Genomic DNA, 15,534 nt, shown 5'->3' with positions numbered 1-15,534 from the left:
TGGGTTTCTTTTGGGTTTTTTTTTTTTTAAGATTTGTTTTTCCTTTAACTTTAGTTATGTTTAGTTTAGTTATTATGGGGGACAGGCATACACAGTAAGTGCAAGGGCCCATGTCAGATCCCCTAGAGCTGGTATTACAGATGTTTGAGAGTCACAAGAGGTGGATGCTGGGAACCAAATGCGGGTCCTCTGTCATTCATTCATTCATTCTTCATTCTTCATTCTTCATTCATTCATTCATTCATTCATTCAGGAGAGCTAGAAATCAAACCCAAACCCTTTCATTTACCAGACAAGTATTCTAACACTGAGTTAGACCCTAGTCCATGAATTAAAAAAAAAAAAAATTTCCCCAAGTTGGACATGGTTGTCAATGCCTATAACTCCAGAATTTGGGAGGTAGACAAGAGGATCAGGAATTCAGGGTCATTGTCCCCTACATAGTGAGTTTAAAGAACCCAGTCTTTAAAGGCCAACAAATAAATAATACCTTCTTAATTCATAAAATATGCAAGAAAAGTGCCTTAATTGTAAAAGAGAACGTCTCTAATGGAGAAGAAACAATAAACATGTTTGTGCATATTCCACTAAAGTTCATTGGCCAAAACAGCCTGGATACTAAAACAGAGGCTGGGAGTTTCCTCCCAGAAGACATGACACATGAAGAAGATGAATAATACAAATAAAGTCAGCACAGTTAGACAGCAAGTCAGGCAATTAAAAATAATGTTTTAGTAAGAATAAAGTCAATTTTGATTACTACGACTGCTTTCAGGTTCCAAGCTAAGATTCCAGTATATATTTTCAAAGACAGTGTATTTTATAGCCTGTCACAATTCTGACAGCTTCCAAAATTAAATCTACAGGCAGGACTGCCTTGGGTACCTTGTGAATGCAAATGGCACCCTGGAGCTTCCAGAACTAAATGTACAGGGCTGCCTTAGGCACATTTGTGAAGACAAATGGCGCCCTGGAGCTGTGCTATTAGACACAATCACACCCATCAAAAGCAGCTTATAACCTGGGCAGCTACAGGAAAATATCTACAAGCTTTTTCTCTGTGTTAAAATCAGTTTTGTGGCAGGGTGGTGGTGGCACACGCCTTTAATCTCAGCACTTGGGAAGCAGAGGCAGGCGGATCTCTGGGAGTTCGAGGCCAGCCTAGTCTACAGAGCGAGTTCCAGGACAGCCAGAGCTACACAGAGAAACCCTGTCTTGAAGAGGTTAAAAAAAAAAAAAAAATCAATTTTGTCAAAACTGCAACTGTTTTTGCAGCTTTCAAAGATGAAGTACACTTAATGAATTCTGCTGTTTTTATGAGTAGTAGATTTTACTTTATTAATTCAGTGAACTTGTTAATTATATAACATCTTTCTGAACTTTTCATGTACAACGTTAAATGTCTAGATTGTGATAACTTTACAGCAATTCCCTTCTGTATCAGGACATCCCACCCATCTCATTACTAATGTTTTGTGGGGGGGGGGGGGGGGGGACAGAACAAGAGGCTCAGTCAACTCGTTTTGTGGCGCTGCTAAAACAATGTAAGCCTGCTGTCCCGTCTCGGGCGATCTTGCACTTCAGATTTGTTCATCCTTCAACTGACCTTAGTTATAAAGATTAAACTATTTCAAAATAGAGGCTATGTGTATAGAAACACTCTTGGTTTCATTCAAAAGCCACTGAACGCCGACTTCATGCTAACATTTTATTAAAACTCTTTGCAACTAGATCCCAAGCTTTGGGACAATCAAGGGCTTTTTTCCCCCCATCCCCGAAGTTCACAACACTTGTGCGAGCAGCATAAATGGGAAGCTGTGTTCCAGCACTAGTGTTCAAGTCTCCTAAAGCCCAGGAAGGTCTGCTCAGAGCAGCTGGGAAAAGCAGATGTTGACTCGCACCCGCCTGAGCCAAGCGAGAACCGGAACGGTGGCAGAAGGGTTTTGTTTGGGGTTCTTTGGGTTTTGCTTTTCATCCTCTACGACGCACTCCCAACACCCGGGTAGGACCGGTCTTTTCCTGCCACAGCTCCTCCCCGCAGCCCGGAGCCACACCCCTCCTCCGAATCCTCCGCTGGGCCGGGACCAACCGTAGCATCCAAAACCCGGAAGTGACACGTGGCAGTTGTCTTGCGCAACTTCCGGCGGGGCTTCCTTCGGAAACTGACGCGGAAGTGCTGGGGAGCGCCAGCTGGTTGTAGGTCCCTTCCATGCCCTCCGCGGGCCGAAGCCCCCGAGCTGGGGCCGGATCATGAGCCTGCTGGGCGGCCTGGCTTCCGAGCCGCGCACCCCGCTGTCCAAGGCCAGGATGAAAAGGCTCCCGAAGAAGAGCCAGAACGAGAAGTACCGGTTGAAGTACCTGCGGCTGCGCAAAGCGGCCAAGGCCACCGTGTTTGTGAGTCTGGGTTCAGCCGCTCTCTCCGTGGGGACTGGTTCCCCCATCTGTTCCTCTCCCAGAGAAACAGTATCAGCCCAGCGTTAATTTCATCGCTTAATAGCCCCCTGTCCTTGGATAAGTTACCATTTCTCTAGTCCTGTCTACTCTGTAAATGAGGACTGCAAAGTGCCCCACCTCTAAACTGTAATCGTTACCTTTTTGCCACGTTTCGTTTTCTAGATGAGCTAAGTATTAAGAGTCTGTTAAGGCAAGAACATGAAGCCCCGAGAGATTGTTTGCCCTGACTCCGACTTGAGTATCTTGATTACAGTTTATTATTTACATTACACAGCCTGTTTCCTAAGCACACCCCAACCCCAACGCCATGGCTGACACCTTGCTTAAACAGGCATCTGAATCTTTCAGAAATGCCGGGGTTGTGGCTCCCTTTGACGAGGCTTCTCTAGGTATTTCTGCCTTCCCTCTAGCCTGGTACTGGAAGTGGAACTCATCTCATTAAGGAAGCCTGTTGTGGAGGTCTGTCTCCACTTCCTGCCCTAATTGTAGGGATTTCGGATTTAGTGAATGAACTGCTTTGCCAACCAAGACTTATTAGGGTCTGAGAAATCTAATAATTAGACTATTCTGGCTTAACCAGAGTCACCTCGGTGCTTGGAAAAAGATATTCCTTCCAAATGCTCTCACACATTTGAGTCAGGAGTTTAACTCTTCTGTCTACAAATTTTCAGTTGAACATATTAGGCCTTTTAGATGCATCAGGGAAAGTTTTGACATTAAATCTGTCGTTCCTAAAACATTAACATTTGTATGTGTGTTGGAGGGAAAAAAAGTACATCAATGCAGCTCCTTATTTACTGTTCCCTTTTGTCATTTCATGTTAAAGTTGCCAAATGCTTAAAATTTGTTATCTAAGGATGGTTCCTTTAAGTGTACAAAAATCTTGTGAAGCAGAGGATGTTTTGAACATTGATTTTGAAGTTCCACCTGGGAAGCACCCAAATGGGCATTTCCTTCAGAATTGGTCTTAAGATAGACAGTCCTAAGTAAGAAATGATGACACTAAGGATTTTACATGCAACATTTAGTTTCTTTTCTCCTTTTTTTCTCTCTAAGATATTGTTCTATAAATATTTTGGGTTAGATTGTCCTTGTCAAGGTCAAGGCTTTTGAGCACAGGTAGTCCTTAGAATTTTGTAGTGTATAAACTCAGGTCTAGGTGGTATATCCTTTTCTCTGCCAAAGCCTACACTAATTAAGTGACTACATACCTTGATTTGCCCAAAGTATGTAAATCCTGGTGTACCATATTGTTCTGGCATACGCCTTAAGAGTGCCCCTGTTCATCAAAAGGTGTCCCTTCATTGGATAAGAAATTATGTAATTCCTCTGCCTGCCGTGGAACCCAAACTTTATTATTATTTACAGATTATTTTAAAGGCATGTCTTTTTATTATTATTAATGTGTGTGTGCCACCAAGCACATGTAGCGGTTAGCAGACAACTGTCAGGAGTCGTTTCTGTCCTTACAGTCTGGGTTCTGGGGATCAAATCCAAGTAATCATTCTTGCACAGAAGGTGCCTTGCCCTGCTCAGCAGTCTCCCACTCCTGTACAGATGAGCTAATAGCTTATGTGCAGAGCAGAATAGCATTGCCCTTTTATCCTGAAGCATAGAGGGATTTTTGTTGGTTTGTTTGAGATATAGATCTTGTTCCCAGAAAATATCTTCATTTTCAAGTTCATTTTATGTGACTACAGTCCATTGTTTTCTTAAAGGAAAATGCTGCTATTTGTGATGAAATTGCTCGTCTTGAGGAAAAATTCCTTAAAGCAAAAGAAGAAAGAAGGTAAGCTAGCTTCATTTTGTTGTTGTTGTTATTGTTAGAAGCAGTGGTAGTAGTATTGGTGATTGATATGGAGATTTTTTTTTCTCCAGAGGATTCTTGCACATTGCATAACCCCTTAACGACTTGAAACAATACAGTTTTGTTGGACTCTGATGGCAAGAGAGTTCTTCCTCTTATCTTTCTGACAAAGCCTTCTTGCTATATGTAATAAGTTATTATCACTTCCCAGTTATGCAAACCAAGGGATAAAAAACCCTGCTTCTCGTTCTACAACTATTCGGTCTGTATTTCCCTCTGCAAAGCACAGTGGGTTCATATGAGCACCCTCCAGACACCTGAGGCCTCCACCTAAAGGTAGCAGAGCCCTGCTAGTGCAAGAGAAGCGCTAGCTAGCTATCATCTTGATTTCTTCAAGTACTGCTTATGCTGTGGGGCTTCAGTGTCTCCAGGGTCCAATAAGAACCTTACTGTTTGAGTGTGATAATCTGTGTATATAATTCTGAACATCCCAGTACTAAAGTAAAATAATTAATTGAGGAAAAAAATGAAAAACCAGAACTTCACACATCTCCTCCCCTTCCTCTCCAACCTCAGATACTTGCTGAAGAAGCTCCTCCAGCTTCAGGCTCTAACTGAAGGGGAACCACAGGTGCCAGCTCCTTCCCACAGCTCCAGCTTGCCCCTGGCTTATGGTGTGGCCAGCTCGGTGGGAACTCTCCAGGGAGCTGGGCCCAGCACTGGGGCTGAGGAACCATTTGGGAAGAAATCCAAGAAGGAGAAAAAGGAAAGGGGCAAAGAGAACAGCAGACTGGAAGGTATTTAAGAAGACAGTGTATCCGTTGCCTCAGTGGCTCTACTGATGACGAAGACCCGGTAGACACAAGGGGCCACATGTGTTTCATAAAGTCCCCTAACATCCCTTGAGAAGCATATGTCTCATTGAAGCTACTTTGGAGAGATTCTGATTAGATGTGATAGATGGGGACAAGCAGCCTGAGGCCTCTGCTCCTCACTCATCTCATGCCCCTGCTCTCTGGACTGCATTCACTGTACTCTTCCCTAGAGGCAGGGAAATGGGCAAGGTGGCCTTTTGAGCACACTGCTAGCTTAGGGATTCCTGTTGTACAGTTGAAGGCTACTGAAAAATGTAAGATTTTTAGCACCACAATGCTTATGTCAAAGTTACTGTTAGTAGGCAAGTTAGATCTTGGGCTTTGGGGGACAGACCCATATGGCTATTTAGTGACTACAGATGGTACCTCAGTTCCAGTGATGGTTCAGCCTAGTGCTTTTTCAACTTTACAATTTTATGAAAGCAGGATACATTCAGTAAAAATTGGACTTTGAATTTTGATCTTTTCTTAGGATAGTGATATGCAGTGTGATACTCTGATAGTAGCTAATGGCATCAAGCCACAGCTCCTAGACACACACTTGTGGAAACACTTGATACTCCACAGTATACTCTGTGGCCATGGTATTTGTTAAGTTAGGTATATTATCTGCATTAACTTACAGTATTTTCATCTTATGATGGGCTTATGGTGTAAAATGCCATCATAAAGAGCATCTGTGTAAACCAGGATTGGCTTGCTGCCTTTACCATTCACTTGTAAATTTCCCCTCCCCTTGGCAATGGCAGGGACCTAAAGTGGGTGACCCCAGATTTGCGTTTCAGTTCTGAAGAAAACATCCAAGAAAAAGAAAATGGAGGGAGGTGCTCGCCAGCTGGTTCGGCCCATTGCCCTGGATCCCTCAGGACGGCCTGTGTTCCCCATCGGACTAGGGGGTCTAACAGTATATAGCCTGGGGGAGGTGAGTGAGACCAGCATATAGACAGGATAATCAGAACCATGGGAGTGGGGTTGAGCCTTCCCCGTTCCCACTGGCAGCAGCCCTTTGCTGATCCATACCAGCCCCAGAAAATCTCTAGTCCCTATGAAACCAGGTCAGTTTTGTCTGCTCACGGCCATCACTTTCTGTCTGTCACTCTTCGCAGCCCCCAAGTGGCTGCCATAGCAAACTGGGCTTCTAAAGCCTTAAATGAGCTCAACTCCAGATTGGGGGATCTTTTCTAGATCATCACCAACCGACCTGGCTTCCATGATGAGAGTGCCATCTACCCTGTGGGCTACTGCAGTACTCGAGTGTTCGCCAGCATGAAGTGTCCAGAGCAGAAGTGTCTGTATACCTGTCAAGTCAAGGACGGGGGTGTGCAGCCGCAGGTACTCACTCCAGCAGGATTATTTTCCCTTTTCCTTCAGTTGTTTCTTTCGGTTTTGAGAACCTCCTTTCCCCTTGGCTCTTTAACTGTTACTTCTGACACACTATAAGACTCTGATCAATGTCTGTACTACACCAAGACACAGGAACACTGGCTAGCTCTGCCACAGCTATGGCAGTGTCTGGGATACAGATTTGTATTTAATTCTCTAGGTGGTATCTTTCCCTTAACCCGTAGTAATTTTACCACACATACTGTTAACTGTTTGAGGCTAAAACAAGTGGGCTTAGGTTAAGGGCAAATGCATACAGATTACTTGATACATTGTTGCCTCAGCTAAGATACAGGGACCCTCAGGCAAAAACAGCAGTTTCAGAGTGCCTTGTTTCTCTTTCTGATAGAGCAGCTACCAATCCCGAAAACTGAGGTGGAAGCATGGTAAGGACCCGAGTAGTAGAACCAGAGCCTGCATAACTGTGTGATAAACTGATCACTGTCGGATCTCTGGCAGGTAGAGCTGGTGTTTGACATCATCTCAGCCACACAGCGTGTTCCACACGAAGTGTGCTAATAGGAAAAGTTACCATTGTGCAGGGTACCACATTTTCAACATCTGTAAATGTGAAATGGGGTGCGTATCCATCAGGGTCTCAGAAGTTTAATGAAAATCACAGGATTCTTAATTTCCTCCCAGAGACAAAATGCTAAAAGAAAAAATTTTCTTAATGTTCTTAGGTCACTAATCAAACAAGATTCTAAGTATGATTGATTTATGATAAAAATTTAGCTTGAGTTTTTTCCCCTAACATCAGGTGGCTTTAGTTTGATAATATCCAGTATTGGCAAAGATAAAGAAAAATGTATACACAGTAAAAATTGGTAAAGTATCCTTTGGCCCAAACAATTTCTAGGTACTCTTACGTGTCCCAGAGAAATAGAGGGTAACATAGACCAGTGTATCTCATTTCTATAAAGTACCATTTGTATGTGGACTTAGGGCTGTAAGTGGATAGAAAGGTATGGAGCAAGTGCAATGCTGACCACTGGCCAAGTCAAGCAAGATGTAGAGAATCGAAATCACAGGATTTCCTCTGTTTTGGGGTTTGAGTTTTTGACAGCGGTGTAAGAAGCTTTTGTGCCCCTCTGCTGGCGTGTTGTGCAGTAGCTTCGGCTCTAGAGCCTGGGACTATCTAGAGGAGTCGTACAACTCTACTCCCCGCTTGCAAATTGACCTCATTGTTCTATCATTCTCAGTTTGAAATTGTTCCTGAAGATGACCCCCAGAATACCATCGTCGGCTCTTCTGCAGATGCCTGTTATGAAGAACTGGTCAGGACCATCAGTTCTGCAACGTAAGTTGGCCACCAGCTGGAGGGCACACTGAAGGGTCACCATTGGTACAGTTGAGACCTTTGCTATCTCAGTGCCTGGAGATCTCTTGCTTTACCAAAACTGAAGCTGTATCCTTCAGACTCCTTAGCTGCTAGTCTCAGAGTGTGTTAGTGTTAGGAAAGCTTAATGTGGTGTCTGGTCATACCACCACTCCATTCATAAGCCTGTCTTCACCTCCTCCTAAGCTCTCATCAAGTTAAAGCTCTCTCTTTTCTGCTTAGGGGGAAACTGATGCCTAACCTGCTTTCATGTGGTGCTGAGTTCTTTGGGTTTTCTCATCCAATCGTCCACAACCTGATTCAGAGTTGTCCAGAAGCTCAAAACTGTGTCAAGTAAGTGTGAGCAAACCTGTTCCATTGATAGGCACTTGCTTACCAGCTGACCAGTGTCCTAAACTGGTAACTGAGTGCCAGTTCATGTATGCATTTCTGTGTCAAAGGTGTGCTGGCTTCTTCATATGCCACAACATTGACCCACTTACCCATCTAGACAGGAGAGCAGGAAGCCAGTTACCCAGTGTGCTGCCTACCGGGTTGATTGCTCTGTATCCAGAATGCTTGATGAGATGTGATTCAGATGTGGTTTTTTAGTGGTCATGTTGGGTTTTTAAAGACTATATGTGGACCAGGCATGGTAGTGCACAGCTTTAATTCCCACACTGAGAAGCCAGAGGCAGGCAGATCTCTTGAGTTCTTGGTCTTCAGATCAAGTTTGGTCGGGGGTGGGAGAGGACAATTTTATATGCACAAGAGGTAAAACCTAAGTCTAAACAGAAAATCCAGTTGTTTCCTATACATATTACACATACCCCCTGGACAGTTTTATATTTTTAGTGCACCTTCATTTTAATTGTGACCATCCTGTGAGGTATGGAATTTCCCATTCATGGTTACACAAAATGTTTTGGAGTATTCTGAATTCTCAAATTAAGGCTGCTCAACTTGTGCCATTTTCTATGTGGAACACTGTCACCTGTCAGCTGCGGCTTGCCTGCTCAAGTTTGGGTTGTTTCTTTTAGCTGAAGGTTTTTAGATATATATCAGGGAAGACCTGATGAAAAAAATAACTTGATCCATTTGGTGGGGCAGGTTATTCTGGACTACCAGCTCTCAAGAATGATTCCCTTTGTTCCACAGTTATCAGTGGGTGAAGTTTGATGCCTGCAAACCCAGGAAGGGGCAACTGTCCCAGGAGCTTCCAGAGAACAATGCAGCTATGAGCCTTGAAGCCTTTGAGACACAGACTTTTGATGATGACCATGAGGATTCTATTCTACCAGGTATCTTTTAACTTTGCCTTTCTGGTTTGAAAACGAACCATCTTTAGACTCCTGTACTCTCATCACACCGGTGGGCAGAAGTAGCACACTTCACTGAGCCAGGCCTGGTGAGTGCAGAGTAAGGGGGATGTGAAGCCTGCCTGGGGCTCCCATGTTACCCAAAGAACCTGCCCAGAAACTTCAGTGTCTCATTCTGTAACTTAAGTGAGACCAAACTGGCAGGGTTTGCTGTACAGAGAATAAAACTTAAGGTAAAGTCAAAGGTCAGTGTTAGCTTTTGGCCTGGCCTATGTCACCTGGATTATTTCCCATAAATGGAAGGTGGTCCGGAGTATTAAGGATATTAGGGTCATAAGGGTTTGTGTGTATGACAGTTCACCATATCTATTCTTTTTTCCCCCATTGTTAAAATACCTGACTATTCATTTTACCAACCGAGAACAAAGTAGGGTTGACTTTTCCAAGTGTAAGGAATTAAGAGGCTGTGTATGCATCCAAGCAAAGTAGTCCTTAGATTCCCAGGCAACGATGCAATTAAGGAATTGTCTTTTCCAGGATCGCTGGACCTCCCTGAGCTTCAGCATGAAGCCTTTGTGTCATCTTACCAGCCAGAGTTCCTGACACATGAGCCCTTGGGAGACACTGACCTGCAGCCCCTGAAGTCCCCATCACAGTGCAGCCCAATGCAGCCTTCAGACTGAAGAGGGTAGAGCCTGCGTCCTTCTCTCATCACGAGATTTTAACTTCAACTAAAACTTACTCATGTAGAAGAAGGCAGCAGTCGAGAAGCAGAGACGATATTAACACATTTCATCGTGGATGCTCCCATGCTGACAGTGTACACCAGAATACACTTCAGCTGCTTTTATTTTTAGTAATAAATATCTCTTGACAGTTCTGCTTATTTTTATCTTTTTGTAGTCAGGATAGGATCATTTTTGCTTAGCTCTCTCCCTGAAGTGAACTTAATCTTTAGAAACACGCTTAGTCTCTTTGGGCTGCTGTAACAAAATACCATAAACTAGGTAGCTTATAAACAACAAATTTATTTCTCACAGTTTGGGAACCTGGGAAGTCAAAGCTCAAGATGCCTGGTGATGGCTTGCCCCTGGTGATAGCTTGCCCCCTGGTTCTTAGCTAGCTGCCTTGCTATCACTGCATGTGGAAGGGGAGTTACCAGGTCCCTTTTTTAGGGCATTAGTTCTATGCAGAGCCATTTTAACCTAATCTCCTCCCTAAGCCTGTAACTATAACATCAGGGAGGGATTCGGATTAACAATGTGAGTTCATGGCACCTACTGATTCATGAGGTAAACAGAGATTCTAACAGCTTGATAACACTAAATTCTAATCTTGTTAGGAATATTGGGTCACCAGCCCCTATAACCCAGGCCCCAGCTTTATTTTCTCGTCAATATCAGTAGAACAAGTTCTCTGCTTATCTCCAAACTGGGAACTCATATATTTGTTCATCTTCCTTGTCAAATTTTGCACATCTTTTGAGGGGATAAAGTCCTCTCTCAGTTCCTTGCTAAAGAATATACTTGTACCCAATATGAACACAAGTTCAGCTATGACATAAGGATTAGTTGCCGCCCTCCATGGACTAACAACTGTCTTTTCATTTTTACTGTATTCTATTGGACTTTTGGAACTCTACATATAGCATTAAAGTCAGGAGAGGGGTGCCTTTCTGTGCCACCTACTTCTCAGTGCACCACATTACTTGGGCCCAAGTTCATAGCTTCCTGTCTACGAGACTGGAAGAGGAGAGAACATGAGTAACACTGGTCTTGATTTTGTCATTACTGGAGCATGCTCCTTTTACCATATAAAAATATCAGTTCATTGGATTACAACCTGAATAAAGACAAAGTTTCATTAAGCCAAGCCTGGTGGTGTACACCTTTAATCCCAACAAGGAAAGGCAGGCAGATTTCTGAGTTCAAAGCCAGCCAAGACTAGACGTGAGATCCTGTCTCAAAAGACAGGAATTTTACAATTCAGTAGATTAGCACAAAATCACAACTTTTGAACTACAAACCTTAATCCACTAATTGCACAAATGTAAGGAGTCGATGGGTATAGTGGCCTGTGCCTTTAATCCTAGCACTTCAGAGGTAGAGGTAGGTAGATCTGAGTTCAAGGGCAGCCTGGTTTACATAGTGAGTTCCAGGACAGGCAGAGCTATATAGTGAGAGCCTGTCTTGAAAAAAAAAATTTTTTTAACTTAAGGAGCCAACAGCTACATCTTTTCAAAGTAAAATAATTTGAATAAGTTCACATCCCAGACATATATATATATGTATCATGAAATACAACACAAGCCAGGCCAAAGTCAGCACATCCTTGAGTGATTATTTGGAGCTGGTTTTTACTTACACTGTCCTTTAACCCAATTTTTTAGCCAGTGATTAATTTTCAAACAGTTAAAAATGATTTCCATTTGGGGAAATACACAATTCCCACACAGTGTTTTAAACTTTTAAACACTAAAAATTTGATCGTTACTGCATGCATTACCTGAATGAAGTCTGGACTGTATACACCAATTACTGGGTATTAAAGGACCTTGGGCTTGGGGTTCTCAGCTACTCTAGCAGCCTCCACATTAGAACAACATGGCCATGTGTGGCAGTGATGAATCAGCCTAACTGCACTTTAAGTATGGAAGCCATTTTATTATAACATCAGAATAAGTTCATTTCTGTTGGCTGCAAAATTCAAGCTTGGCTGTGTTTTCACCTGTTTCTAGAATGGGACACGTTCCCTATGGAGATGGACTCAGACTTTTAATGCACCCTGATGAGGTGTTCTGCTAGATAATTTTTTAAATGTTCAGCTAAATTCCTATGTAACCAAAATTCCTCTAGAAATCCACCAATCCTTGAAAATCCCCTAGTCTTGCAGGGTTTTTGGACTATATAAACCCTTCCATCTCCTGTGCTCAATGCTATGTTCTCAAACCCTGATTTAGGGAAATAGCCCTGTGTTGTAGAATCTTGTTTTAAGGTGTGTTACTTTTGTTTATGTTGCATTTGTTTTACTCCATGAAGCTGTGTTGCTTTGCCTGTCGAGAACACATGATGGTCTAATAAAGAGCTAAACAGCCAGTGGCGAGGCAGGCGAAAGGATAGATGGGCCTCGCCAGTAGAGAGAATAAACACAAGAGATATCTAGGGAAGAAAAGAGAAGAAAGAGCAAGAGAGGAGGAGAGGACACAAAGGGCCAGCCCCCAGCTACACAACCAGCAACAGACTAAGAAAGAAACATACAGAAATAGAGAAAAGTAAAAGCCCAGAGGCAAAAGGTAGATGAGATAATTTAGGGTAAGAAAAGCTGGCAAGAGACAAGCCAAGCTAAGGCTGCACATTTATATGTGAGAATAAACCATGTGTGGTTTATTTGGAAGCTAGGTGGTGGGCCCCCAAAAAAAGCAAGAACAACAGCCCTGTCTGAAAGAAAATAAAAGCTTGCGTAATTTGACCAAAGAGTTTGAGTAGTGGCCCTTACTCTCATTTGGCGGGTTAACACCAGGGTTTGGCAGGGGGCAGGCAGGCAGATTTGACTTTTTCTTGGGAACTGGTGATTACTTGGATTATGTTCACACATGGCCAGATGCAGAGAGGCCACAGTATGGGCATGCGGAGTTAAATGCAGGTTAGAAATCCACACAAGTCAAGGGTCCTTGCAGAATGTATAGTTTGGGTTTTTTTGTTTTTAACCAAATAAACTCCTGACACAACATCTTTCTTGCTGCTTCTAATGAATGGCACCAGGGCCCCACAGAATGATGAGAAATGCTCACTGTTTCAGTTTCCATTTCTCACAAAGAACAAAAAAAACTATGTGCAGGTGACACGTGTACTCCTTTCCCATGCTTCAAGGATATTTTATAAATCTGTCTCTAACAATTTGACTCTACATATAAACACATCACTAATTATAATACATTTATTTCCAATTTCTTTTTGGGGGAGGTGGGCATTCAAGACAGTGCTTCTCTAGATAATTCTGGCTGTTCTGGAACTCACTCTGTAGACCAGCTGGCCTTGAACTCAGATCTCCCATCTCCCAAGTGCTGAGATTAAAGGTGTGCACACCATACTTGGTTTATTTCCAGCTTATAATAGATGCAATTTCCAGAGCTGTCGGCTGTCTTTCATCAAGTGGTAAATGGCACTGTCACCTCTGCCTTGCCTGCACTTGCCCTATAAGCTTATCACATAGCTCTCCTTCCTGCCAAATTCTTTCTTCAATCCCAAGGGGATTGGCCTTAGTTGAATTCTACCTCTCAGGGACCTGAGACTTAGTTTTTAGGACCTCTTTGCCCCAAGTATAATTACTTTCATGTGTCCCTATGCCTGTGATTTCTCCACCCTTTGGGCCCTCTCTCTTTATTCCTTAAGGCCAGTCCTCAGCACCTGTCAGTATGCTTAAACATAGGACTGACATGTCTCAAAGATTCGTGTTAGAATCTTTGCGCTGCAAACAGATAGTTTGGGGGAGCTTAATGAGGGTACAAATACGTGGTATGTCTAATTTACCTGAAAGATTTGTCATGGGGTAGTAATGTTGGATGAAAGTAAGATTTCTGCTCCCCAGATGGAAACTTCTTAGCATTCCATAGCCATTTTCAGGGGTTTGTTTGTTTTTGAAAAGAACACAGGAAGCACCAGCCTCTGTAGCCTTTAAATCTCTTGCAGGCCTGAGAGTCCACAGTTTTGGATGAAAGGACAGAAATAGGGCATTTTCCTCCATCCCAGGGAAGTGGATGGTAGGAAGACCAAATGTTCTAGTTCAGAGTCAGCACAGAGGCCTGAGTAACTAGAGACAGAGCTGAGCATTTCAAGTGTCTGTTAGCCAGTACTCATCTCAGAAGACTGGAACAGCCATATGCTGGTTGGGAGCTATTCGATGAGGCTTCTAGAAATTGCTCTTAAAAGCAATAGCTGTCATCATTTAAACTCCTAAATGCCCAAATCTAAAGGAATCGCCCTTGTACATAAGAGCTGGCACTACTCCCAGTGTCCTTGGACACCCCTGCCCTAAGTCCCGGAACCTGGTGTGTAATGAGAGCGGTGAAGGGCGGAGCTGGCAAGGCGCTGCTAGGGTGGTAAATGGCACATTGCTTATATTCACAGGGCCATGTGGTCCAGGCATAGCGAACAGCAGCCACGGTGCCAACACAAGCATTGACACCCAGGATCAGGGTCTTGGTGGAGAAAGTGTTCACAGGAGCTGGAAGCCATCTGCACTGATTGTCACTGCAACAGGAGATCTAGTAAGAGGAAAAACAGAATGGCCAGGCAAGTTAGAAGGGTGTACCAAAAAAACTGGGAACGCATGCTCTTTCATGCATCCTAGAAAGGAGGGAAAATTAGGTCACTCTGAGCCAAAAACCAGCCCCTGGACCAGATGGGCCACAAGTTAATAACAAATGTTCATGTAGGCTAAAGGTAGAGCTTGATGGAAGAGCATTTGCCTAGCATGTACAAGGCCCTGGGTTTGATCCCAGCACCAAAAAGAAATTTTAATGTTCAAGTAATTAAATCATTAAAATCAATTAAAAAATATTAACTTTCCGGGGAGACAAGGAAGAACGGTCCAGCATTCAGAGGCTGAACCCCGGACATTCTCCAGTGGATCCCTCCCTCTAGATGTCAGAGCCAGCAAGAATATGAGTGAGCTAGCAAGCCAGCTGTGGCTCTCTGGCTCCCAGAGAGGGACAGGATACAAAGCAACCGTGACTGCTGCACCTTAAGCATTAGAAAGCAATCCAGAGAAGATAAATTATCCAGAACCTAAGGGTTAAATTCTGCCACATGAAAGGCAGACCACCAGCTAAGGGCAGGGAGAGTGCAGAGCTTTCCTGACAGTCTCTAAATTCACCTCAAGCCCAGGTGGAAAGCAGCAGAGGACGGACACTGAGTAGGTGTCTGAGGTGTGGACTCGTAGGTGCTGCAGCTCTAAACACCTGCATGAAGGTTACCTGTCACTACTATCATCTCCTCGTCTCCTCTTTTCACACATCAGCTCCCAGCCCGGTGTCCTCAGGTTTCCCAAAGACAACCCATCTAGGAATGCCTCTCAATTGTAAGAGATTCTAATTAATCCCTTTAATCAGTGGCCCCAGTTCTGCAGTAGTGATCCCTGCTGGATCACAGAAGAAAGCAGATTGGCTATATTAGTTCATACTAAGCTGGGAATCACCAAGCTTAAGCTTTTCAAAGGAGACACTAAACTAAACTAAAGAATGTCAGATTTTAGCACAGTGCAACAAAAGAGACAGCTAAGGTTTAGGGGATTGTTTTACAGCAATGATCATTTAAGAGATAAAGTACGAATAAGGCCATTCTCTGAGCAAAGGTAGCTGCCCTTGATTGCGCTATCAAA

General features: G+C 43.5%; 2 protein-coding genes across 2 annotated transcripts in view; one reads left to right on the top strand and one right to left on the bottom strand.

Annotated features, from left to right (window-relative positions):
• The first annotated feature begins 2,082 nt into the window (after positions 1-2,082).
• Tbrg1 (transforming growth factor beta regulator 1) lies at positions 2,083-11,023 on the top strand. The gene is made up of 9 exons (XM_036193760.1): positions 2,083-2,394; positions 4,173-4,243; positions 4,838-5,058; positions 5,922-6,058; positions 6,322-6,468; positions 7,722-7,819; positions 8,081-8,191; positions 8,996-9,138; positions 9,694-11,023. Exons 1-9 carry the CDS (start codon positions 2,251-2,253, stop codon positions 9,837-9,839), a joined length of 1,218 nt encoding a protein of 405 aa, XP_036049653.1. The 5' UTR covers positions 2,083-2,250; the 3' UTR covers positions 9,840-11,023.
• A 2,169-nt stretch (positions 11,024-13,192) lies between these two features.
• Positions 13,193-15,534, bottom strand: part of Siae (sialic acid acetylesterase) — a 36,079-nt gene continuing 33,737 nt past the window's right edge. Inside the window, exon 10 of the mRNA XM_036192903.1 lies at positions 13,193-14,419. Within this exon, the coding sequence (XP_036048796.1) occupies positions 14,123-14,419 (297 nt within the window). The 3' untranslated portion in view covers positions 13,193-14,122. The remainder of the gene's footprint in view (positions 14,420-15,534) is intronic.

The sequence above is a fragment of the Onychomys torridus genome, chromosome 7 (assembly GCF_903995425.1).
Source record: "Onychomys torridus chromosome 7, mOncTor1.1, whole genome shotgun sequence".
NCBI classification, from domain to species: domain Eukaryota; kingdom Metazoa; phylum Chordata; class Mammalia; order Rodentia; family Cricetidae; genus Onychomys; species Onychomys torridus.
This window is presented reverse-complemented; position numbering and strand designations above follow the sequence as displayed.